Here is a 27,636-nt window from a genome sequence, read left to right as displayed (position 1 = left end):
AACCAAACCAACCAACCAAACCACAAACTGGCTTGCTTTACAGAGTGTGGCTCCGGTTCCAGGGCTGTAGTCAAACCTTCTCATAAGTACTTTCTCCCCTTGACTCTCACCCTGTGACTGCTTATACTACTCACTTGGTCTTTTGCAAAAATCATGTAATAAATTAAAGAATTAGTGCATTGAGATCTGGCAGGCTCTATGGTCGACACCATACAGGCACAGTGAATGACAGATAAGTTTTCCTATGGAGTCATTTCCTTGATTACACTGTATATTGAAGTCAAAATTTCCTCATATCCTCCAACACTGGTGATTCATGAAACCAGAATTTCTTTGCCCAAAATACGAAGAAAATATGAATAAAAGTAGAAACAGTGATACAAATCTATTTAATAGTAAAAATATTAAAGATAATTTTGTGTTTCAATAAATATGTTTTAAAAGTAGTTTAGAGCACTTTGTTGTAATTACTAACAAAGATTTGAGACTACTAGGCCCTCCGCAGAAACGCTATGTACAGATGCAAAATGATCGAAGGCTGAGACGATAATGAATCTCAAGAAAGTGGCATAGCCATCTTGTGCCTGTAAGAGAAAAAAAAATCAATATGGATTCTTTTAGCAATCCCAGCAAACTATTAACAAGCATTTGACAGAACAAAGGCTTTGATGAAGAGTAATTTTTCTAACATGCAACAAAATATAAGCCAGAGTGTTTAGAAGACGAGCCTGCTTCGTCTCACAGTTGTCTCGGAGTGATTCAGCATGGTACCTATCACTCTTGGTTTTATGAAAAACACTGAGAGGACTAAAAATTACAAATGTACATTTTGACCCACTGTTCTACAAGTATCTTTCTAAAGAACTGTTCATGCTAAGCGGCTTCTGTTGACTAATAATGCCTTGGAATATACGAACTACCCTGTAGCAAGACTATACTCTTACATTTACATAATTCCCCAGAAAGCAATTTGGCAATATACATAAAAAGCCATAAAATGTTTATACTTTTGTGCCTAGTAATTCCATTCCATGAAACTTAATCCTAGAAAGTAATCAAAAGGTGAATGTCATAATGTCCAGGGCATGTACTAATGTTCACTATGAATTACTTGTAATGACAGAGAAAAAAATAAATTAGCTTAAATGTACGTAAATAGGTAAACAGCACCTTAAAACATAATTACAAAGTTTGGGATATAATATTAAATTTTCAAAAGATGATTATTATAAAACTGTTGCTTTTTAATATTGAGTTACACGGTTATTAAAGCAGCAGTTATTACTTAACCTGCTGTTACAGAAATAAATGGCACAGAAACCTGTTAGATTTTAATATGCCTTAAACACTGAGGCTGGGCAGATCCTAACTCTCTAAGCTATCTTGTTTAGTTCTCAGCCACACATCCCATTCAAAATTCCCAAAGGCTCCATTTGGGCTACTTCTCTCCATCATGCCAATCCTCAGAGAAAGCTCTTCCCAGCCGCATGTTTCTTGCTCACACTAACCCAGGGCGACTTACTCATTTCTCCTTCCTTCCTCCTCTCCTGCGCCTCTCTCCCTCCCATGATCCTTCTGCCCTCCAATCCCATGAACCTTAGCTCCACCTACCTCTCTATTGCCCAGGTACAGGCAATCTTATTGGCCAATCAGGGACAATTTAGAAGGCAAGGTTACACAGCATCACTTGGTACATGTGAGCATTTGCTCATAGAACAGTATAGATCTCAGGGACAGCAATTATCACTTGAATACATAGCAGCTCCCTATCAACCACAACAGATGATATAAAGTTTTCTACACATTTTTGTTGTAACCAGTTGAGGTCTATGGTCAGCAGCTAGAAGATTGAATGGAGTCAATCTGCTATCAGTAATAAATATGTGAGTGGTTTCCAGTCTCCTAGTCTGCCTTACTAGTTGTTTCTAGAACCCTCCCCATGAGTCCTTAACACAATACCAAAGAATGCAAAAGCTTCCTAACCATAACTGCTTTTTTTGTTTTTGTTTTTTTGATCCCACTGGTCTCCCCAGTCACTGGACGAACTTGGGTGGGGGAAAAATAAGTTGTGGGATTCAAACCCTTCTAATGGAGTTTTCTGCCACTCCCGTGTGTGTGTGTGTGTGTGTGTGTGTGTGTGTGTGTACCAGTGAGCCCCAGTGCCTCCCCAGCACTGGGTTTACGTGTGGGTGCCACCATGTCCTGCATCTTTGTGTGGTGCTGGAGGGCAAGCTCCAGTCTCCACACTTGCACTACAGGTGGACTGACTCTCCCCAGCCCTGAAGTCTTTGAAATGCTGATTGCATAGCAGCTCCTGGCAGGATGCCAAGCTGCAAGCCTGGCAGATAGGAAGCCACTAAATGCCATGGAGAGTTGCTGTATACCAACACTGGCCACTAAACAAATTTGGAGAATTTTACTAGTTCCTGTTTGTCTAAAGCTAGGACACAACAAAGCAGCAGAGACAGAGGACTCCTGACGAAGCAGCAGCTTCCCTGTCAGCAGGCATTCATTCCACTTGACAAGCAGAGCCCTGTGGAATGCTGTCAGAAAAAACCCTGGTTCTCTCTCCACTCAGCTCTCTGCTAATTTGTTGCTGATCCTATGCTCCAGTTCCCCTTATCTAAACCTCTCTTGTCCTTTCACGCTTAATTAACTCCAACTCTGACATCTCAACCCTTTTAGTGTCCTATTCTAAACGGCCCACAGAATCAAATGAAAGAAAATAAACAAATACTTAAAAAATAAATGACGGAGCAAAATAAAACAAATAAGTGAATTCAATTCTGTTTTATCCATGCAGCCACTTTCTTCAGGATTGTTTTTTAAAAAGGAGCCTAATTAATAATACATTCAGTTTATAATATTATTGAGAACAATCGCCAATGGTTGAATAGACAAAAGAACTGCTAATACCAGGAGGACAGTCATCATGAATAATTCATGCCAGGAGACTTTATAATCTAAATTTGACTCACTAGAGATAACCTTATCTCTATAAAGTATGTACACTTACCACGATTTCTTCATTTTGAAGCTGCCCCTCTGTGTGTACTAAATCTAAAGCACAAATTTAATAGAAATACGTTAAGGATCAAATATATTAAGGTAGCTACAGATATCTGTGCCTAGCAAAATGTAATTATTTGGCAAACTATAAATTAAGGCCAGATTTAAGGGAATTATCATTATTTGGGGGTTGAAATTTTATAGAAGACATTTGGTTTAAAGGTTAAAGAAATGAGCTACAAAGTACATGAGTATAAACAAGACAAAGCAAATGTAAGTTATACTAAAGAAATATAAAGTAAGGAAATGATAAAATGCAGAAACTCCTCCCTTTTGTTGAACAACTCCTAACAGACTTTTATGTAAGAAGCTATTTTCCCTTGGAAAATTTCACTGTGCTGTAGAATGGCCTAAGACATGATCTCTTCTGGCACCCATGTTCAATAACATACTACTTACATAATGGTGGGCTGGGTTAGTTTATTTAGCCATGAATTCATTATATTGAGTAGTCTTCCAGAAATATGAACCATTTAGAAACATGAACTATTTAATGTCAAATACCTTTTTTAAGATATATTTTATTTTTATTAATTACAGTTATTCACTTTGTATCCCACCTGTAGCTCCCCCCTTTTCCCCTTCCAATCCCACGTCCCTCTTCTCCACCCATGCCCCTCCCCCAGTCCACTGATAGGGGAGGTCCTTCTCCCCTTCCATCTGATTCTAGTCTTATCAGATTTCATCAAGAGTGGCTGCATTGTCTTTCTCTGTGGCCTGGTAAGGTTGTTCTCCCCCTTGGGGGGGGGTGCTCAAAGAGAAGGCCATTGAGTTCATGTCAGAGACAGTCCCTGTTCCCATTACTAAGGAACCCACTTGGAAGGTGAGCTGCCATGGGCTACATGTGTGCAGGGGTCTAGGTTATCTCCATGAATGGTCCTTGGTGGTAGTATCATTCTCAGAAAATACCTGTGTCCAGATTTTTTTGGTTCTATTGCTCTCCTTGTGGAGCTCCTGTCCCCTCCAGGTGTTTCTATCTCCCCCTTCTTTCATAAGATTCCCTGCACTCTGCCCAATCAAATGCCTTTTGATATTAATTTATATCAAATAACATACAGAATTTCAAAAGCTACCCAGCACCAAAGGGGAAGTCTTTGGGAAGTAAGATTCTAGAGTCTTTTTCTCTGCTTCCTAACACTTTCCTTAGAAAATAAAAACTATTATCCCCTGCTTTCCTGTGCCTTCTCCTTTAGTCATGCTTCCTAGCAGTAAATGTTTTCCACTTCTAGCCTGGGATGGTGGTGGTACACACCCCAAATCCCAGCTATCAAGAGACTGAGGCAGAAGGATTTATTTTAAGCTCCAGACCAACCTAGGCTACATACACAATAAAAACCTGCATAAAAAGTGGTGGCAAGGGTTGGGCAGAGGGTGGGGGCTGCAGAGATGACTCAGTGGTTAAGAGCACTGACTGTTTTGCTAGTGGACCTGGGCTCAGTTCCCCAAACCCAGAAAGAAGCTTCAGGGGATCTGATGCCTACTTTCTGGTCTCTGTGGGCACCAGGCATGGATGTGGTGCATAGACATACATGCAGACAAAACATCCTTACACATTAAAATTTAAATTTAGGTTGTTTTTCCTCGAATTAATATGGTTATATTCTCTTTCTTATGTTTTTGTAATTTAAGTTTATGTCATGGTAAGTGGAAATCTAGGTTTCTTAAATCAATGCCTACTTCCTGCTATACACAAATACTATGCTACTAAGATAAATCAATTATGAACTAGTCATGCATATCTCATCATACTTTGCACATCACCTGCCGCTCTCAGATTCTAGGCCTATCTGGGGTTCCATGTAATAAATTAGTTTACTTCTTTTTATTTTCCTTGCAAGGCTCTAGGTTACATCCTCATCTGCTGTGTTCTAGAAGTTTGGGCTGTTCCTCTATATCATAATATCTATTGATCTACATTTGCCTGATTCACTAGGTATATGTTTTCTTTTCTCCTCATGGTTTTATGCCTTTTTATTTTTTAAATTTATTTATTTTTTATTAATTACAGTTTTATTAGTTACAGTTTATTCACTTTGTATCCCAGCCTTTTTTTATGTGTTTGTGCTAAAATGGAGGATAGCAATTTAGTTGATGACATTTATAAAAAAAACTTTTATGTTTTCATTTTTTTTAAAGATTTATTTATTTATTATGTATACAGTATTCTGCCTGAATGTATGCATGCAAGCCAGAAGAGGGTACCAAATCTCATTGTAGATGGTTGTGAGCCATCATGTGGTTGCCGGGAATTGAACTCAGGACCTCTGGAAGAGCAACCAGTGCTCTTAACCTCTGAGCCATCTCTCCAGCCCCTTATGTTTTCATTTTTTTTTTAAAGAGACTCATTATGTGGCACTAACTGGCCTAGAATGATCCATGCAGATCAGATGGCCTCAAATGCAGAGATTCCCCCTGCCTCTGCCTTTTGAATCCTGGAACTAAGGACATGTGCCACCATACACAGGTCAGATGATACTTAAAACACTGTCATTAATCAGGAAGGAAAAGTATGGAACTAATATTAGTTTGCTTGTCACATGTAAGCTCACAAAAGCCTTAAATGTGTCAGCTCTATTTTTGATCAGGATCCTAAAATTTTGAAAATGTTACATAAACAGTACGTGAAGAAAGCTGTACAGCAATGTGTTTTTCTAGGCTTTGTCTGTGTTAAAGAATCATCAAAATCACCTGTTATTTATCAAAATGCAGTTGGCTTGCTAGCACAGAGTCAGAGGCCAGGCATCTACTCTCTCACGCTTAGAACAGGAATAGTGTCACACTTACACACCTGTTTCCACCCACTGCTCAAAATCGGATGGCTCTTTAGAGGTGGTCTTCTCAATCCTCAAGGTCCGAACTGGCATTATAAATAAGCAAAATAAATAAAAGCGTTAATTGTCTACTTGATTCTCTGTTGTTCCCGCACTTCTTTCCTCTGATGCCCTTGGCTGCCGTAGATTGATGGGTGCCACACAAAGTGCTGGGACCAGGAATAACACACCCTGGAAGCTATACCTGATTTTCCATAAATCCTTATAGTAACAGGAAACACTGTATAATGGCAGGCTTGCCAGTGCTCACCACGACAGAGCACAAATCTAGCAGTGCTTTTCTGAATCTGGTGTCATCTGGACTATTTACACACTGGCTGTGATACTACAGGTAGTCATGGTCATAAGCCTTTATGGAGAACATGCTTTGAGTCAGACATATTTGTTCATTCTCTCTTGGCTGAAGTCTTTATGAGAAAGGTATTATTAGCCCACTTTATAGAAGTTCAGGCAAGGTGTCCAATGACCTAGAGCTAGTAAATGCCAGAACAAGAGTTCACACATGAGGCCTGTGTGACTCTAGTGCCACCATAACTCAGGACAGAAACATACCATGCATGCACTTATCTTCCCCCTGCACAGGTTCTCCACTGTCCCCAGAATCAGCCTTCCCTTCTCTGTCCTATCCTACGAATTACATCCCCTAGACTAACTTACCAACTAGCTTCTCTTTGGGGCTGGCCAGTGGCAGGTGCCGGAAGATTGGAGGGCAGAGCAAAAGTGAGACCAGGATATTTTATCTACACTCTGTCTTTCTACCATGTCTGTGGTGGCACTTTCCCTTCAAGACCATAGCTGCTGCTGGCCAGGCCCCCGTACATTCCCCAAATTTCCCTGGGCTCTGGTAAAACTTTCCTTTCCTTGTCTCCGGGTAGCAGTGGCTCTCTGATGCAGCTAGTTTCTGAGAACTCCCGTACCCTTATTCATTCCTCCAGTCCAGGCCTGACTTTTATAAGTAGATCTATTAATTAAGTCTTCTCATTTGAAACATCTGTGATCTATTCTGTTTCCTGCCATGATTCTGTCTGAGACACTTTATCACAGACAGAACTGGATGTTCCAAAGGGAGATTCCACTCCTAATCCCCAGAAAATGTCATTAGCAATAGAAGAATCAAAACTATCCAATGGGAATAATTGGGCTTCTCAGATTTACGGCAAGTATCTGAGAACTACAGGCTACGTGGACCTAGGATGGAGATGTCATAGAACCTAGCATTCTGGCAAGCCAGCCTCTGACATTCTTTGTAGAATCTTCTGCCGAAGACTTTCACACAGTAAACGCAATGGAAATTATGATGTGCTCTGGAAGGGTTTCACATTTGCAAGTCAAGAGGGTAATCATGCTGAAGGCAGTTAGCCCAGACTCTCTACCCTCCCATTTCAGCAATAAAACTGGGTCCCATGCTATAAAGAGAAATCAGTTTTTTGCCAAACGTTTACATGTATCTTCTGCTTATCCTCTAATGGAAAGTTAAAGGATAATAAAAATTAATGTGTGATTTGCTTACCCAAGTAACTCTGGATCACAAGCTTTTCAATCTTCACATTTTTGTGAAAACAAATAATAAACTCCTGGGGAAACATGCCTGTAGTAGTCCAAAAGGTGTCTGGTTGCCTAGTGTTAATTTTAAAGGAAGAAAAGGAATAGACAGATATAAAAATGTAATCATAATGTTCTAATGGGTAAATATTAAAAACAGCTACTGTTTTATTTTATAACCCCTTTCTAACTTAGTTCTGCCTATAATCTCCCCAATCTGAGTCCTTTTTTTTTTTTTTAAACTATTGACAGATATTCTCTTCTAAAATGCTGAAACAGAATTGACGTCACTCCTCTCAAAAAGCCTTCGGTAGTCCCTATTGACTATAGAGACTATTGTCTCTAGTTCCATCATTATAGTACACGGCCCCCATCACTACATCACCCCATCACTGCTGCCACAGCCGGCTGCTTATGACCCTCAAACACATCATGCAGACACATGCTTCTCTGCGTAACTTAGTGAGTTCCCTTGACCCCAAAGTCCTTCTTCCTCTTGCAGAAGTTTATGGTCCCTTCTCCAACTCCAGCAGATGAGAACCATGTCCACTTGCCTCGTAGCACTGGTTCCCACTCTAGACATCTATCTCTTCTGCCTTTATGGCTCCTATAGACCCAGACACTTGCTTTTCTTTATTTTTATGTCCCTAATAACTATTATAGTAGGGGACCCATAGTATATGAACAACATTTGCTGAAAAAAAAAACATGAATCTTCAAGTCTCTCATATAAATATGTACTCTCTCTCTCTCTCTCTCTCTCTCTATATATATATATATATATATATATATATAAAACTTCTATAGTCAATATACCATATATGAAATAGTATGCTACAGGTATGGCGGTGACCACAGAAATAATCATTTCTATTTTAAACATATAAGCCTTTTCATTACTTTTTTTGAGGAACAAAAGTTACGTACAATGAAATTTCAGTGTAATGGGTTTTGACAAATGTATATTCTCATGCAACTCATTTACTACGGTAACAAATACCCCCAGTGAGGACATAGAACATTCCCATGATTCCAGAAATTCCCTTATCTTTCTTCCAGATCATTTCAATATCCCTTAGCCAACAACTGCTTTGATTTCTATAACCACGGGCCATGCAATGGTTTATGCAATGAAATTACTATGTTCATTCCTTTGCAGCTTTTTTTTTTTTTTTTCAGTGCTGGGGAGTGAACTAGAAGCCTTGGATATGCTAGGCAAGGTCTGTACTGCTGAGCTACCCCCTAGCTTGTTGGTTATTTTTTTTTATTTTAGGTACATTAGTATTTCGACTACATGAATGTATGTTTGTGTATGGATATAGGATCCCTTGGAACAGGAGTTACAGACAATTGGGAGCTGCCATGTGGGTACTGGGAATTGAGACCAGGTCCTCTGGAAGAGCAGCTAGCGCTTTTACCCGCTGAATCATCTCTCTAGCCCTTGTTCTATTTTTTGAAGCCGGGGCTCACTACGTTGCTGAGGCTGGCCTTAACCCTGCTGTGTATCTAAGGATGACCGAACTTTTCACCCTCCTGCTTCTTCATCTCTCCACGTCCCGAGTGCTGGGATAACACGTGTGCGCCTCCACACTCAGTTGTATACCGTTCTGGGAACTAAACCTGGGCCTTATAATGTAAGCAAGCACTCTACCAACTAAGCTACATCTCCAGCCTCAATAAGTGAAATTTAAATTTTTTTACTTCCAACTAAAACACAGCAATATTTTAATAATACCTTGATTTTTTTATCCACTGAGTTTACTTAGTAAGTAGCTCTATAAATTTCTCCTACACCCACATTTTTTCTTTTGACTCAGGGGACTGAGACAGGGTCTAACTGTGTAGCCTCGCTAAGTCTTTATCCTCCTACCTCAGCTTCTCAAGTGTTTGGATTATAGGCTTTTGCCATTACGATCATTTTTTGTTTTTTGTTTTGATTTTGGAAGGGGGGTTCTATGAAAACAGCCACATAATCTGTGGACAGACAGTTTTACTGTGTTTCTCATCTCTCTGCCTTTTATATCGCTTCTTATCTTAGTGTACTCAATGAGATCTCCAGAAGACAGAACCAGAGAGAACTTTTCCAATCTTAGGGGGGAAGTAGTTCTGGTTTTACTGAGATGAAAAGGTTTTATGTGTCTTTATCAGACTGGAGGACCCTCTCTCTTTGGGTTGTTGAGCAGATACCAGGATGAACTTTCATGTGCATAACCCAGGCTATCTCTAAACTCACTGTGTAGCCGAGACTGACTCTGAATTTCTGATCTTGCCTTTACAGGCATATGCTGGAACTTACAGGCATATGCTCATTCTAATATGGTGAATTATTATACTTCACCCTTATAGTCCTGTGATATTGTGAATGTATCAGTCTCGTATTCCCAGGGTAAACTATGCCTTTTAGGCTCAGTTTTTTGGGACTTTGTGGTTTTGTTTTTGATTGGTTAAGACAGGGACTTGCTACAAAAATCAGGCTGTCCTCATGACGCTCCTGCCTCAGCCTCTCCAGTGTGGGTGTTACAAGAATGTGCTACACTATGTCCAATGCAATTTAAAATATTTAATGTGTTAATATTTACAATGTTAAAAAATTGTAATTTACTTTCAGGAAGAACACTGGTCTTCAATCTTCTTTCTTGTGGTGCTGTCTGGCTTTGACTACAGAATGACGCTAGCATACTTGGTGGGAAATTTCCCACCTGCTGCTGACTGAGTCCAGGCAGCCTCAAGCATGGCAGGCGAGCACTTTACCACTGAGCTATGCTCCACCTTTGCTTATTTTATAAGGGTTTGTAAAATATTCATATTTCTTCTTTGAGTACTTGATAGCTTCTATAACTGATAGGAGTCTGTTCAGGTTTTCTACTTTACTTTGTGTCATTTAAGTTTTTTAATTTTATGTATATGGCTGTTTTCCAGCATGTCTATCCGTGTTCCGTGTGTACACAGTACCTATGGAGACCAGAAGAGGGCACTGGATCTCTTGGAACTGGAGTTACAAACAACTTTGATTTGCCACACGGGTGCTGGGAATTGAACGAGGGTCCTCTGGAAGAACAGCCAGTGCTCTTAATTGCTGAACCATCCCTCTAGCCCAGCCTTGTACCATTTTACAGTTTAAGAGATTTGAAGATTTGTCCCTTTCCTCTAAATTGTTAAATCTATTGGCTTGGCTCTGTTATCTATAATGTAATGGCTAGTCTTTCAGACTCTATTAATATAGCTTCTTTCTCTTTAGTACTGAATATTTCCCCCTCTCTCTATTTCTGTTTGTTGTTGAGACAGAGTCTCTACATGTAGTTACACTGGCCTTGAATTTAGGATTCTCCTGCCTCATGCCCTGAGCACTAGGACTGTGACTGGAACTGGAGATCACAGCCAGGGCTTCATGAATGCTGGGCAAGCAGTCCACCAACTGACATCCTGAGCCCACATGTTTCTTTTTCTGCATTCCCCAGTTGAAACTTCATGTTGGTTTTATTTTGTTCACTCCAGGGACAGGGCCTCACTGTGTAGCCCAGAGGCCTTCTGAGTACTGAGAATGCAGGCATGAGCTACCACTCCCAGCTAAGAACATTCTTTTCATGGCTTCAACCTTCTGATATTGACGGGACTTATTTTCCAGAACATGTGAGGGAAAGTCAGTGTGCTTGTTTCATATGCTGCCACTGAAGACTCTGTTTCAAGTCAGTTACTCAGGATAACTGGCAGTATTGTTCAGATTATCTGAATCTTTACTGACTTATGTTGTTCCAGCTTTATTGAGAGGAACTGTCAAAATATCCAACTGCAGATTTCTTTCCTTTTCAGTTTTCCCCTTATATATTTTAAATTATTAGTTTAAAAATTATATTTTAAATTATTAGTTCTCATACATGTAGCATTGTAACTTCCTAAGTAACCGCTGCAGAGCTCTAACAGTATAAAATACCCCTTTATTCCTAGTAATCTTCTGTCTTATTTTTTTACTTTATTATGAGTGGTTAAGCCTCTTTCAAATATATAGTTTGTGGGGAAGACCATTTTCATCCACTTACTTTAACCTATTCAGATTTTTTTAATTAAAATTTTGTGTGTATGTATATGTATATATGTGTATGTATATGCATATACATGCATATACACACACATATATATCTCCACATGTATGTGCAACACATGGCACACATGGGAAGAGAAAGGACAAGGAACAACTTCAGGAGTCCACATTCCTTCACCCTGTGGTCACCATGTGAACTGATCTCAGGTCACTATGCTTGGTGTTGAGTGCTGAGCCATGTCACTGGCCCCTATGCAGGGTTTGTTTTAAAGAATGTTGACATTTAATCAAGCTCCCTATGTGGATTCCAGCTCTGAGGACACAGAAGCCTCCCAGTACCCTTAGTCTCCTCAGGTCGTTCTCTGAAGCATTTGGCTTTCTTGACAGACAGGCTGCTTAGGAACTTTCTCTTCCCCAGCACTTTGTGCTATCAGGGTCATATTAGGTCAGTGACTGCGGTAGCTCCAGTCTTGGTTTTAGCAGCCATCACCAACTCATTGACCAATGCTCATGGACCAATGTCCACAATTTATCCAGGTTGACAGAAGCTCTGATTCTTCTTTAAGTGGTAATTCCTCACACCAACTCCCCTAAAGTGACCTGGATGGTACCTGTCCATGTTGATGCATACTATCAATAGTACCCTGGCCTCCTGGATGCTTCTAATGCTGATTGATACAGTCATAGCCATGAAGTTTCTGGATCTTCCTCAATCTGAGTGACATAGCAACAACCAAAAAGAAAGAGTTGTTCTTTAAGACAGAGTTTCTCTGTGTAGCCCTGCTGGTCTGGAACTCACTCTGTAGAACAGGCTGGCCTTAAATTCGCAGAGATCCACCTGCTTCTGATTCCCAAGGGCTGGGGTTAAAGGTTTGCAGAACCACTATGCACCCCACCCCCTTTTTGGGAAAAGGGTCTTGTTGTATAGCTTAAGCTGGCCTCAAATTTTTGGTCTTCTTGCCTCAGGCTCTCAAGTGGTAGGAATACAGGTACATACCATGACATCAGGCTACCTTTTTCTTTTGTTTACTTTTAAAAGCGTTATAGTGGTAACTCTCGAAGTTACTGTATAAGAACCTGTGGGACTGGGGAGATGGGTCAGCAGTTAAAGTTCTTGCCATGGAAGCAAGAGAGACAGAGTTTGGTTCTCTAGACCTCATATCAATTCCAGATAGACAAAGCTTAGAAAGGTGGAGTGAAAGGATGCCCAGAGCAAGCTGGCTAGCAAGACTGGCCTTGTCATTGGTGAGCTCTGGATTTCACCGAGAAACCCTGCCTCAGTAAATAAAGTGGAAGAGCAATCAATAAATAGAGGAAGATTCTGGATATCAATCTCAGGACTCCACATACACCCACACAGAAACACACCACACACACACACACACACACACACACACACACACACACACACACACACTCATTCATGTACAGTATCTTAGTCACTTTTCAATTGCTATGATAAAACACCATGACCAAAGCAATTGATAAAAAAATAAAAACTGGGGCTCACAGTTCTACAGGGTTAGCTATTACCACCATGTCAGGAAGCATGGCAGCAGGCAGTCATACATGGCACTGAAATCAATGAGAGCTTACATACTCGTTGGCAAAGAGGTAACTGGCAACATCACAGGCTCCTAAAACTTCAAAGCCCAGGCCTAATGACACACCTCCTCTAACAAGGCCATGCCTTCTAATCCTTTCCAAACAGTTCCAAGAACTGGGCCCAAGTACTCAAATAGACGAGCTTATGGAGATCATTCTTACTCAAACCACCACGTATGCTACACACAAAAACACAGGAAAAAGTAGGAAAAAAGGGTAGAAAGAGAGCCTTGTCAAGTCACCTGGAATTTCATTTATGCTATTGTTATATATTTTACATATATAATTAATTCCACAATATAATATTTTTAATCATTACGTGATTAGCTAGCTCTCAAAAAAAAAAACACTCAGAAAAATAGAGGCATTTAAAGTTATCCAAATATTTACTATTTCTAATACATTTCATATAGGTTTGAGTTTTCATCTGGCCTTATACCCTTTCAAATTGCAAACTTCCTTTAATATTTTCTGTCAGCAGATTTACTTGTAACAAATAAGATATTACTTTGGAACTACGTTTTAGTAAGGAAGAACTTCCGGGTTGACAATTTTTATGTTTGTGTTTCTTCCTTAGCATCTGTCAGACACTATGCTGCTGCTGAGCTCGCTCTAGTAAGCCAGCCTACTGTCATCATCACCGCTGGTCCTCAGCAAATCTTAGTTCTTTTGCTCCAGTTGTTTAAATATTTCTTTCTTTTTCAGTGTTTACTGGGACATGATCTTTATATTGATCCAACTTGGGGTTTTCTGAGTTTTTAGACCTGTCAGCATGTGCTTTCTTCTCTTATATTGAGTTTCCTTATTATCTATATTATTATTATCATTAATGTATGTGATGTATTAAAGCAAACAGTGGCCTTTAAGTGGCGGAGGTCAGAGGGCAACTTTTCAGGACTCAGAAGCAGTTCCTTCCTTCTGTGGATTCTGGCATTCAATTTCCGGTCATCAGGCTTGAACAGGAAGTGTCTTCACCTGCAGAGCCATCTCACTAGCCCTATGCTGATGTTTTTAAGTAAAAGTGGAAAACTACAAATAATGTCTACCTACTTACAACACACAATACTATATGCTCTATCAACACAATTGAAACTGTCTGATAGTAACAAAAAATAAGCAGTGATATGGAAAAGACAGAGGAACCTTAAATCATGTAAGCGGAAGAAACCCACAACATGCTGACAGGGTGGGCTGGCTCATGCTAAGATGGAAGGATCCTGGCAAGGTCAACGCCAGTCAGCTCCACACTTCAGACTTTGTCAAAAAACAAAACAAAACAAACAAACAAACAAAAAAAAAAAAACCACACACACACAATAAAAAAAAGGGCTGGAGAGAAGGCCCAGCAGTTGAGAGAATGTATTTCTCATGCAGTGGACCTGGGTTCAGTTCCCAGCACCCACATGAGAACTCACAACTGCCTACAGCTCAAATCTCTGGAGATCTGATGCTCTCTTCTTGCCTCCATGGGCAGCAGGCACACACAGGACATACATATCCACACGTGCAGAAAATACTCACACACATCACATTTTTAGACTATAAAAAGAGGGGGGTGTTGCAGGGTAAATGGAATTGATCTTGCCTTAGAAAAGTGATACATCTCCAATTAAAAGTGATGGGTGTTTCCGGAAAGATTTCTATTCTGAATGAAGAACTTAAGACAATTTTCTGCAGTTCTGTGTATATATGTACTCTAATTTTTCTATACCACATCAGTGGGATAAATAACTATTACTTGCCTTTCACAGGAAATACAAAACAAAGGAAAGCCATGAGACACAAGTAAAGGCAGGTGCTAAGTCTCTGATTCAAGCCTTACGTTTGTGCTATCAAATAGATCCTCTAATTGGGATTTAGAAGACATGCGTGTTCATTCTATCATTCGTTTACTGGTATGTTTTTTAAAACAAATTGTTTTACCTTTGGTAATCTTTGTTAATCTTTAAAATGAGGATGAAAACACTTTTTCAAAAAGTGTATTTACAGACTGGAGAGGTGGCTCAGAGATTATGAGCACTGGCTGCTCTTGCAGAGGTCCTGAGTTCAATTTCCAGCAACCACAGGGTGGCTCAGAACCATCTGTAAATGGGATCTGGTGCCCTCTTCTGGCTTGCAGGCATACATGCAGGCAGAACACTGTATGCATAATAAATCTTTAAAAAAAAACTTTATTTACTCTATTTATGTATATGTGTGGAGCTGGGTTTACAGGAGGTGGTGAGCCATCTAACATGGGCACTGAGAACAAACTCTACTCCTCTCCAAGAGCAGCAAGCACTCTTACCTTCTGAGACAGCTCTTCAATCTCCTTTTTGCCTTTTGAGACAGGGTCTCATGTAGACCAAGCTAGCACTGAAAGCAATACTCCTCCTACCTCAGCCTATACTGCCCATGACTATAAGACTTTAGGTATGAGATTCCATGCCCAGGTGAAGTTTTTATATGTGTTTATTACTTCCCAAATTGTAAAGCCCCAAATTTGCAGTCACATACATAAGTGTGCACAGATGTATGTGTGTGTGCCCTCAAGCATACATGTGTATAAATTCCTCTCTCAGACTTTCCAACTTTAGCCAAGTTTAACAAATATTTGGTCTTTTAAATCAACAACCTCATCAACAAACAGTTCAAAATCCTATAGAGTCAAAGATAAGCAAAACAGAAGCTGATCTCTAAGAATTCATAGCAGAGAGAGGATATAACATTACAGATAAGCAATTAAAAAAGAAACAAAAAAATCAAATCAGACAATTTTTATAACAGGGACTTAAAGCAAGTGCTACTGGGGTCTAGCAAGCACATGAAGCAACCCCACCTGAGGGAAAATGTGTTAGCAAGGAGCAGCAGCTGATCGTGAAGGAAAAAGTCTGATTGCAAAGATCTTGTCCCCACACAATAGAATATAACTGGCTTTGCCTAAGCAAGTAAAACTAAGTGTTTAATGTGTACACCTGTCTTTCTACAAGTCTAAAGTAAAGATAGCCTAATAAATCTTTTCAGCTCTAAAACAGTATGATTCCACCGAATTGTGATGATGCATACACCCTGAAGGTTTTAAGAATAATAAGCTATTTAAAAGAAATGAGCTATTTAAAAGAAATGTTCTCAGTGGTGAAGAGCACTGGCTGCTCTTCCACTGGACCTGGGTGGGCTCAGTTCCCAGCAGCCACTGGCAGCTCACAACTGTAACTCCAGTTCCAGGGGATCTGACACCCTCACACCAATGCATATAAAATAAAATTAAATAAATTATATTTAAAAAGAGTACTGGCTATTCTCCCAGAAGAATATGGTGGCTCATAATGGCTCATTATGGTGGCTCATAATGGTCTGTAACTCCTGTCAAGATATTCTCTCCAGGCACTGACCACATCTGCAAAGATGTCTGTGCAGGCAAAACCTACATATAAAGTAAAATTTTAAGGTAAATAAAAGAGGTGTGTTCTCCATCAGCCGCTTTTTCTTGGAATTAAAGGTCTGAGAACACTACTCACCTCTACCTAGAATAAGCTCTAGCTCTGGCCAAGTGGAAATTGGAATGAAACACACAATGCAGGAAGGGCAAGAAGTGAGGCATTCAGATTAGCAAAGATGTTGCATAAACCAGCAAGCAAACAAACAGTATATGTGAAGTAATAATGTTTATATATTTCTATTTCCAAGAAAAATCTGAAACTAAACCAAAAACAGATATTAAAATTTATTCTTCCATAACATGAAGTTACTGTTTTGGTTTTTTGTCTCGGCAAACCACTCTTTAAAACCTATTTTTGGGCTGAAGCGATGGCTCAACAATTAAGAGCACTGGCTGCTCTTGCAGAGGACCTGGATTTGGTTTCCAGCACCCACACAGCAGCTCACAACTGTCTATAAGTCCAGTTCTAGGGGACCCAGCACCTTCTTCTGCCCTCAGGCATTGCATGTGGGGCATATACATACCTATAAGCAAATGAGTAAATCTCAAAGCACTAATGCACATCTATGTGAAAAGTAGGAATGGTGGAATGCAACTATAATTCCAGACTCTGAAACAGGAGAATTTTAAGTTTACTATGAATCTGGGTTACTCAGTAAGACCCTGTCTTAGAACACCCAAAGCACAAATAAACATAAAAAGAGCTGAGGGAACAGCATGATAGTAGAGCACTTGTCTGTGATAGGAGGGGCCTGGGTCTAATTTTCAGCACTGAAGAAGAGAATAAAATGAAAAAGAATTGAACTTGTTTGCACAAAGAGGTCAGTGTAAGAATTAATAAGGATAAAAACCTTATTCATAATTGAATTAGTTCAAAGAATGACTCTGCAAATAGATACTATGGAGTCAGCTAGCTCACTAAATATTTATTAAACTGCTTAATAGTGTCAGCTGTAATAAAATAGGGCCCCAGTACTCGAGGGGCTCCTAGAATTAGGACAAAAGGAAGAGTCACTCTTACCCATCAATGATATTTTCAGGCGGGTGCTTTTCATCACTCGAGGTAGCCAGGATCACCTCAGTCCCTTCAGAGCTCAAACAGAGATCAACCTTCCTCATCTCAAAATATGTAGCCTGCAAGTTTTATAGAGATACAGAAATAAGAAAGCAAACTCCTGATTTTCAAGGGAAGAGAAAGCAAGGCTGTTGCCTAGCACACAGTTTAACAACCAAGCTATTCAAGATGTGGGAGGGGCTTGCACACGATTGTTTGTGCAAACTTCTGCCTGCTTCCTGGGAGGACCTGTAAGATATGATGACTTCCACTTCTGTGCTCCACAAAATGTCTTTGACTACTTGAACTGACATCATTATTCTGCGTCTAAAATTAAAACCCTCAGTAATTACGTAGTTAATTACATAGTTAACCAGCTATGCTGACATAAATTGTGGGTATTTTTTTACTGTTCATAGATGTATTTATGATTTTTTTTTAAAAAGTTAGAGGGTAAAACCAGGTATTTTTTGAGTATCTATACCCTTATCAATTCAAGTATCAAATATTTGCTTTGGGGTTTTTATTCTTTAGTGTGAGTCACTCTGTAGCCTGGGATGGTCTAGAAATCATTAGTGGCCTAGGCTGTCCTAGAAAGTAATCTCCCTGGCCCAGCCTCCCAAGTGCTAGGATTACAGGCATAAGCCACCACACCTGGCAGCATTTTGGGGAGTGATAGATACAAGATCTGTCATATTCAGGATTTTCCTTCGTCTACTTCCTGTGAGTTGGGATTTCAAGCCTACCCAACATACAATTAGAATTTGACACTATTTTTTATTTCTTGAGATGCGAGTTTTGCTTTGTTAAACATGCTGTCCTCAAGAACTCCCAGACTGTGATTCCCCTCCTTCAATCTCTCCAATAGCTAAAATTAGAGACTGTAACAACAGCAGTTGCTGAGCAGAACCATAAAATAAGGAAAAGTGATAACCTTATTTAAGAATTCTGAACTAGTCACCTGTCAGGGACTTAAACCCATCTCTGCTGAAAAAATCTTGTTGAGCTCCACTAACGGAGGATACCGGAGGATAAAACAGAGAAAAGATTCTCTCACATCTTTCCTTTTGCTTCACCTACTTGTTCTTATGGTGATGCAGATAGACGCAAAGTAACAGCTCTGTGTGTGTGATCTCTTGCTGTCTCTCTCTCTCACACACACACCAGAAGACAAGCAAAGGAATACCATTTACCTGCGTTGAAATAGGGTCTCTCATTAGCACCTCTTCAGCACTGGGCTGACTAGCACATGCCACCACATATGGGTTCCAGGAACCAGAGTTCAGTTCCTAGCAACACACACACACACACACACACACACACACACACACACACACACACGAAAAATCTTAAAAATACTCTAAATACAAATACTGTTTCATGTGTCTTCTCCCAATCTAGGTGTGACTTTTATTTTTAACTTTGTTTTTGAAATAGGTTCTTACTATTAAATCAAACTCTAATCCTCCTGCCTCAACCTTTTGACAGCTAGGATTATATGTTCCACCATGCTTGGTTTATGGTTGGGCTTTGTTTGGTTTTGTTACAAGAGTTGCCTAACTAAATTTAAAAATGCACCAAAAAGAGAGAGAGAGAGAGAGAGAGAGAGAGGAAGAGAGAGAGACCAAAGCACAAGCAGTGTATTCAATAAAGCTTTTACAAAGCAAACACATCAAGACAAAGAAATATTAGAGCTTGTGAGCAGCCCTCCTCATCCTTTTGCAATTACCACCTCTCCTTCCTCCCTACAAGGAACAGCAGGCCTAGTTCTAACACTGTGATTAAGTCTGTCTAAAGTTCATGTACATGGAATCATAGTTCAGGCTTTTTTTAAAATCTGGTGTCTTTCCCTCACTGTGTCTGTGAGATTTATCAATGCCATGGGCAGCACCGTCAAGTACAGTTAGGTACAGCTGCAGCACATCCCCCATGCATGTCACCTGAGATGAGATCAAAGAAACGAGCCCTTGTGAAGCTTCATAGGAAGCTGGTGCTAGCTGAAAAGCAAAGCAAGGATTCTTTGGTCTTGTGTACATAAGAGACATACCCAATCAAGGAGAAACTAAGCTTACTACTTACTTGAAGTCAGAAATAAACTGAGCGTATTTACAATTGCAACATGGTCTAACCCAGCAGAAGACTCGATTTGGTCCATATCCCAGCTCCCAGACAAAGGAGAAGATGTAGAAATTGTGAACTCTCCAGGGGGATTATCTGTTTACTCTACCTTCTGCTGGGACACTGAAGCAAATAAGGTCAGAAACAGCTCAAAAGTTGACTCAGGTGCTGGAGTTACCCACATGCGAATTTATATTAGAAAATACAAAGATGACTACAAAGAATCTGTTAAATAACTTGGAAAAAAACACGGATAAAATGGGTGAACAGAAAGTGAGCTTTACAAGAGAAATGAAAACTCAAAAGTAACAACACAGAAATTCAGGATTTGTCAAATAGTATGTCAAGTTAAAAAAATGTTTGCTAGGTTTAACAGAATTTGGCATTAAGCAAGGATCAGTGGAACCAGCAAGGTGGCTCTGTAGGTAAGGGTGCTTCCAGCCATACCTGGTGTGAGTTTAATTCCCAGAGCACATAATGGAAGGTAAGAATCAACTTTGCAAGCTGTCCTCACTTCCACTTATGTACCATGGTATACACATGCACACAACACGATAGGTAGGTAGGTAGGTAGATGGATAGATGGATAGAGAGGTAGGTAGGTAGGCAGATGGATAGAGAGGGAGGGAGGTAGGTAGGCAGTTGGATAGAGAGGTAGGTAGGTAGGTAGATGGATAGATGGATAGAGAGGTAGGTAGGTAGGTAGATGGATAGAGAGGGAGGGAGGGAGGTAGGCAGATGGATAGAGAGGTAGGTAGGTAGGTAGATGGATATTAACGATAAGTGAAAATAAATATGGGCTGCAGGTATAATGTAATGATAAAGGACTTGCTGGAGTTGAAAGAAGAAGCGATAGATGCAGCAGTTAAAAGCACTTGCTGCTCTTCTAGGGGATCCAAGCTTAGCTTCCAGCGCCCACATTGCTCACAGCCACCCCTAATTCCAGCTAGAGGAGGTCTGACACGCTTTCCTGGCCTCCACAGGCACCCACAGCCCATGTGGCACACACATAGAAATACATACACATAAAAGTAAATCTCACAGAAATTAAGTGAAGGGAACTGGAGATGGCTCAGTGGCTAATAGCATTTATTGCTCCTGGTACCCAGGTTCCGTTACTAGCACTCCTGTGGGAGCTAACTACCACCTGAAACTGGCGAGATGGCTCAGCGGTTAAGACCTCTGCTCTTCCAGAGGTCCTGAGTTCAATTCCCAGCACCCACATGGTGGCTCACAACCATCTACACTGAGATCTGATGCTCTCTTCTGGCATGAAGGTGTACATTCAGATAGAGCACTCAGATACATTAAATCTTTAAAAGGAAAAAAAAAAAAAAAAAAAAGGCTACGGGGTGAGGATGCAAATCAGGGGTAGAGTACTGACTGGCCCAGCACACACGATGTCTGGGCTAGATCCCAGCACTGCAAACCCAGACAGAGGCAGAGACAGACGGGGAGACGCTGGGATGTTAGGGGTTCATGGAATAATTCTAGGACTGTACAGTAACTAATAATGATGAAGCCTACAAATAAAGAGAGAAGGCTTCTGGGGTTCAGATGGTAGGAGTTAGGTCTCTACTGGAACTGTAGCAGTGGGAACTTTCGGAGATGAAACTTCCTGGGAGATGAATGGTCACAACCAACCCCTACAGGGGTTATTAATGCTACGCTCAGGGAGTAGGTTGGGTTTTATAGGGGTGGATTCATTTCTCTGAATAGGCCTGGTCTTCCCTGCTCTCCTGCTTTCTCTTGCCTTGTGACCGCTCTTTCCCCCTACATGTTATCTATCACCTACAAACCAAGCAGATGTTAGAATGTCCTTGGCCCTGCAGAACAGTGTGTTAAATAAACCTATTTTCTTTACAAATTAGCCAGTTTCAAGTATTTCATTATAGAAATACAAAACAGACTAAGATAAAAGTCAACCAAGGAGAAAAAAAATGCAACACCAGAAAAATACTCAACTATCCTGTAAGATGGCAGGAACACAGATTTAAACATAAATACATTATTTTTTTCATTTACATGAGAAAATTAAGCACCAGCTCATTAAATTGAATTTAAAAATCAACCAAATAATATTTTCAAGAGACACACTCTAATTTCGTAAAGGCACGGACTGAAAGCAAATGACAGAATACAGTATACATTGTTTTTCTTCTTTTTCCTACATAGGGTCTTTTTATGTAGCCTGACCTGGCCTTGAACTTGTATGTGCTCCTCTTATATGCCAGGATTATAGGCCTATGTCACCATAGGTTTACATTTTAGTATTTAGTGAGGTAAGTTCCCCTATTTTTTAAATTTTATTTGGTACTATACTTTAAACCTTATTAAAAACAATTCCTGAACCTTATTAAAAATAATTATATCAAGTTATGTTTAAAAAAAGCTTTTTGAGGGCTGGAGAGATGGCTCAGAGGTTAAGAGCACTGTCTGCTCTTCCAAAGGTCCTGAGTTCAATTCCCAGCAACCACATGGTGGCTCATAACCATCTATAATGAGATCTGGTGCCCTCTTCTGTACATGTACACAGATATTGTATACATGATAAATAAATAAGTCTTAGAAAAAAACAACAACCAAAAAAACCCAAGCAACAACAAAAAATTACCTTAAAAAAAAAAAAAAGCTTTTTGAGATTATTGAAATTCAGTTAAGTTTACAGATTAAATTGGAAAGAATTGGCATGCTTCCATGAATGTCATGTATCTAGCATATGTCTGTACTTACTTAGGACTTTTTTGTTTTGTTTTGCAAGACAGGGTTTTTCTGGGTAGCCCTGGCTGTCCTGGAACTTGCTCTGTAGACCAGGCTGGCCTCGGGCTCTTAGAGATCTGCCTGCCTCTGCCTCCCACATGCTGGGACTAAAGACGTGCCCCACCACCACCCTGCTTAAGACTTTTTAAGTGCTTAAAATATTTCACAGCTTTATCAACATCTTCTTGGTCATCATAGTTTTTACTGCTACTGTAGAGGGAATCTTTTAAAAACAACATTCAAAAATTTTATTTTTAGCCAAACAATGAGTATTTACCACATTTTGGCACTAAATGTCACAGTCACTGATATTTTATTAGATCTTATTGTTGCAAAAACTCTTTTGTACTAGTTAAATTTTTTCTTTTAAATGTGCATAAACAGCCTATAAAATACATGTATTAAGATGAGCATATAAATTTTAAGGAGATTAATGTGATCATTTAAATAAAGTTGTTTTTGTTTGTTTGTTTGTTGCTACAGTATCCCCAGATCCTGGCCAAAAAAAAAAGTCTACATGCCCAAGATGTATTCTTTTCCAAAGACTTAGAATTTTTGTCAATTAATCAGTTTTATAGCCCTGAAATTAAGATATTTAAAAAAAATAAGGAGCTGGAAAGTTTGCCCTCTTTTTCTAGTTGTTGGAACAATTTATTTAGAGTAGGGATTATTAGGGGAAATGGTTTAGTGGGAGAGTGCTTGTCTAGGTTTTGTAACACATGCGCACAGTGGTACACACACACACACACACACACACACACACACACACACACACACAGTAAGGGGTTATTTGAGCCATACCCGATTTACTGTTTGTAGGTCCTTGTTTTTTGTTTTCTTTTTCTTTCTTTCTCCCTCCCTCCCTCCCTCTCTCTCTCTCTCTCTCTCTCTTTCTTTCTTTTCAAACAAGTTCTCACTATGTTTACAGTGAGGCCTCAAACCTGGATTCTCTGGCCTTGGCCTCCCCCGTGCTAGAATCACAGATGAGTAGCTGTGTGCCACCCAGCCCAGCTCTAGGACAACTTTTTATTTCAAATTTGGTAGTTCTGTTCAGGATTTCTATACCTCTTCAATAATTTCTATAATCTACATTTTTTAATAACTTTATTATTACTGCTAAGTGTGTCTGTATGATGTTTATGTGGGTGTGAGCTCCACAGTCGGTGAAGGTCAGAGGACAACTGAGGAGTCAGTTCTCTTCTTCCATCTTTATGTGACTTCGGGGTATCACGTTCACGCTTGCCCACAAACTCATATAAGCCCACGCTTATATAGCAAGCACTTTCCCTGCTGAACCATCTTGTAGGCATTATTTTAATTCCTGATACCTTTTATTTCATTTCTTTTCAGTCTTTCTATTAGCCTAAAAGTTTCAAAAAGTTTCACTTAGAGTTTAAAACAGTATCAATAGTACTGAAAGCTGTCGTCATACTGTGAAAGACAAGTTCTAACACTTCTGTGTGCATTTTTCTTGACAAATCTCTCCACCACCTTTATACTACTGATACCAGAGAATTGGTAATGGATGAATATTGTTTTTGTTTGTTTGTTTCTTTGTTTTCAAGACAGGGTTTCTGTGTTTAGCCCTGGCTATACTGGATTCTCTTCCTGGATTCCCTTTATAGACCAGGCTGGCCTCAAACTCAGAGATCTGCCTGCTTCTGCCTTCTGAGTGCTGGGATCAAAGGTGTGCGCCACCAAACCCTACTCAGATGAATATGTTAAGGCTTACTTCTAAAAGAAGAAAAACGGAGAATTCCTATATATACATGCTGATGGACCTAGATGTTAATAACAAATAAAATTTATTAAGAATTGAAAATGTAGACACAAGTAGAATTGAAGGTAATAAAAACATTAACTAATAAGTTATACCAAGGTAGCTTTCTTTTTCTTTCTTGGAGTTCCTATCAGTTAGGAACATGTTTGTCACACAAATTTTTTTTTTTAATATTTATTTATTATGTATACAACATTGTGTCTGCATGTACACCCGCATGCCAGAAGAGGGCACCAGATCTCATTATAGATGGTTGCTGAGAATTGAACTCAGGACCTCTGGAGGCGCAGTCAGTGCTCTTAACCTCTGAGCCATCTCTCCAGCCCTGTTATACAAATTTTAACAAATATTAGGAAGATACACTTTGGGCCAGGGCTGGATGGCAGACAGTACTTTCAACAGTTACTTATAACTCTTTGAATGGCTATACTCAAGGAAAACAAAATAAACTTGTAGGAGATTTTTATTATTTTCCTATTCAGCACTTCTTAAAATTTGAATATTTTTGTATAGTGCTAGGAAGCTAGGGCTTTCAGAATGCTAGGCCCATGAACTACTGTTGAGCTATAATCCTACTCAGCACTTATGTGGCTTGGCATAGTGGCACAGATCTGTAATCAACGCATGTGGGAGGCTAAAAGCAAGATTATCACAAGTGTTCGGCACCCTGGGCTATAGAGTAAACTTCAGTCCATCAGCTAAAGAGCAAGACCCTAACCGTGGGTTGAGGGGGCAATTACGTAAAGATACTTGAAATAACATCTTTGTTAATTAAGGTATAAGAAGCATGCTTATTAACTCTGCAGACAAGGCAAAGCTGAGATGTTAGTTTGTACACTAAATGGCAGAACTGGCTCTCAAAAAGAAATGGCCGAGGGAGGGGGCGTAGTTCAGTTGTATAGCATGTGTGTGGCATGTTTATGATCCTGGGTTCAATCAAAGTGAAGGAGGAAGAGAGAGAACAAGCTACAAAGAGCAGTTTCATTGGTACAGGTTATACTCAACGTTTACAGATTGTTTATGGCTTTGTGTAGCAGAACTGAGTGACCATCTGACTATAAAGCCTAAAATCCTTTTTGGCCCTTTATGACCCTTGATCTAGATATATTAAAATTTAACTGTTTTAGTCCATGAAAAATTCAATATAAGACAACACTGTCCCAAAGGTAAATTTTTTAAATGTTATTTTAGATTATACTAAAAGATAGGGTGGGGGTGTAGCCAATCTGAAAGTGCCCACCTGGCAGGCATGAAACCCTAGGTTTGAGATCTAGCATCCTAACCAAACAAAACACAGTTTAAGAAGTTAAGAGAGAGTCCATTCCATCAAATTCTTTGAACACCAATAAGGGGCTCACACATACTAAGGACCAAGGTAATACACTCGATTAATACAATTGCAACTGAAATTTGGTTCTTGTCAAGCTGATAAAGGAAACACTGGATTCTGACAGTGTGATTTACATCCAGAATACAGTGTTCAGTTCTAGCAGGATGTCTCAAGGACAATGTTAAGCTCCACACTGTTTGGAGGGAGAGAAAAAGTTCGTGAGCATGGCCCTCCTGCACACACAAATAAATCTAATAAAAGATTTACAAAAACAAATGTTTTGAAAAACTTAGTGTCCCTCCAGACCCATGCCCTCTGCAAAAGGATGATAGACACATGCGTGGTTTTTATATTTCCTAATTCTACTTTTGCTATTTGAATTGGTGTAAATGTCTCAAAACAGGTAAATGCAGTATGTACTCTCATGTGGATAGAAAATTTTAAGGGAGAATCAACTAATTTTCAAAAGAATTATAAGTTAGGTGTGATGTCCTATATACCATGAAGGTGAAGGCTGGAGGATTGGAAATGAGCTTAAGGACTTCCTGGGCTTGAGACCTGCTCTCTAAATAAATAAATAATAAGTTACCATTTAAGGAAATGTTCTCATATTGACAGATATAGTAGATGAACAGAATACAGAGTGTACTCTTCAAATACTCAGTTTTTTCTAAGAAAAAAGCAGTCAAGTGCTTTAATACATAATGGATACTGCTAGAACCACCAGTATCTGTCCCGTTAAACAAAGAAGAAACCAGCCAAGATCGTGCTGTTTCGTTTTGTTTTTCAAGAGTTTCTCTGTGTAGCCTTGGCTGTCCTGGACATATTTAGTAAACCAGGCTGGCCTTGAACTACCACGCCCAGCCGAGATTGGGCTTTTATTAAGTTTTTGTTGTAAATAATGAGAAAGAGGCAAGCCAACTTCACGTGCCAATGAAACCACACCGCAGTCACGTTTCCACAGCTCCAAGATTTCGGTTTGAGAGGACATGCTAGATCTAAGTAAGCGTGAATTCCCTCAGGGGGTCTACCAAAGTGGTAGGCTCTAGGATACCATCCATCTTTTCTGGGTTTTACAGTCAGGGGCACTGGGTGCCTTATCCTTCACCAGGACTATTGGATTTCTTCTCACACACACAGTGTGGCCCTCTCTGATACTTCTTTCAGAAAACCTCTGGGTCAAGTCCTGGGTTGGTTTTCTCGTTGGCCACATCTACATGCCCCAAATCCTTTCCTCTACCGTCCACTGGTAAGTCTGGTGTCAGTTTAAAAACAGTCATCCTCTGCCTCTTAGGTGGCGGCCTAGACACGGTCCTCTCACCTCCTCCGCAAGTCCCAGGCCCAAATGATTTCAAATAGCCTGAACGCACCCACATCGACTTGAAATACAATTTATAACCGTTCGGGTTCAGACGATGCTGATGTCTTACATTTGGTATACTAACTGTGATTTGTAATTGTTCTTCCTCTTGAGGGGTCAAAGCATCATTACGGGGCACTAAAAGATCCTCGGGGAGTGGGCCTAGGTCTCCAGGACCAAGAGAAGCCAGGCCCTCTGCCAGCGACATCGCCCGCGGTCGTCGGCCGCGCGTGTCCTCACAACCGCTTCCTTCCCGCCCGCATCCCTCCGCCAGCCTCGCCACCGAGCTCCCACCTCTCGGGCGCCCGCCCACCGTGCAGCGCAGAGCCGCTCTGCCCGGGCCTCGGCTAGCTCCTCGGAAGGGGACCGTCCGCTCGCTATCCCCGCCTGGCGCGCCCCGCCCCGCTCCTCCCCGCCCCGCCTCAGCGGACTTCCCAGCGGCCGCCCTGCGCAGCTCCACCCCGCCCTCCCCTGGCACACGTCCCGCCTGGATGCGCCACCTCGCCCGCGCCGCTCGCCTCGGGACTCCCCTTACCCAAGCTCCGCGGCGGCAGAGGCCTCAGGGGGACACGCCCTCGCGCGGCCACGCACGCACGCGCCCCGCCCAGCCCCGCCCACCCTTGCCGCTACTGCCGGGCTGTCTCCGAGCGGCTGTCCCAGCCCACTCCCGGCCCCGCCCCGCCAGGGCCCCGCCCACCCCAGGTCAGGCCACGCCCCCCATGCCGGCCCC

At 40.6% G+C, this 27,636-nt stretch overlaps 1 protein-coding gene across 3 annotated transcripts; it reads right to left on the bottom strand.

Annotated features, from left to right (window-relative positions):
• Positions 1-433: 433 nt before the first annotated feature.
• Positions 434-27,491, bottom strand: Ift25 (intraflagellar transport 25). Of its 3 annotated transcripts, none has more exons than XM_055629040.1 (6): positions 27,442-27,491; positions 17,526-17,638; positions 7,411-7,517; positions 5,858-5,926; positions 3,017-3,060; positions 434-584 (listed from the first exon to the last, which is right to left on the bottom strand). In XM_055629040.1, exons 2-6 carry the CDS (start codon positions 17,621-17,623, stop codon positions 471-473), a joined length of 432 nt encoding a protein of 143 aa, XP_055485015.1. In that variant the 5' UTR covers positions 17,624-17,638; positions 27,442-27,491; the 3' UTR covers positions 434-470. The 3 variants fall into 3 exon arrangements, with proteins under 3 accessions (XP_055485015.1, XP_055485013.1, XP_055485016.1); XM_055629038.1 differs by lacking the exon at positions 27,442-27,491 and adding an exon at positions 27,201-27,288; XM_055629041.1 differs by lacking the exon at positions 27,442-27,491 and adding an exon at positions 27,220-27,288.
• Positions 27,492-27,636: the final 145 nt, after the last annotated feature.

This window comes from Psammomys obesus, unplaced genomic scaffold, assembly GCF_907164565.1.
Source record: "Psammomys obesus unplaced genomic scaffold, mPsaObe1.curated_primary_1811, whole genome shotgun sequence".
In the NCBI taxonomy this organism is placed as follows: Eukaryota; Metazoa; Chordata; class Mammalia; order Rodentia; family Muridae; genus Psammomys; species Psammomys obesus.
The sequence above is the reverse complement of the archived record's forward strand: the minus strand, read 5'-3'. Positions and strand labels throughout refer to the sequence as shown.

Coding starts and splice junctions, on each gene's coding strand:
- Ift25 (XM_055629040.1), bottom strand. CDS start 17,623: ATGAGGAAGGTTGATCTCTGTTTGAGCTCTGAAGGGACTGAGGTGATC. Junction 7,518..17,525: donor CCTGAAAATATCATTGATGG/GTAAGAGTGACT, acceptor AATTAACACTAG/GCAACCAGACACCTTTTGGA. Junction 5,927..7,410: donor TGTGATCCAGAGTTACTTGG/GTAAGCAAATCA, acceptor TTATAATGCCAG/TTCGGACCTTGAGGATTGAG.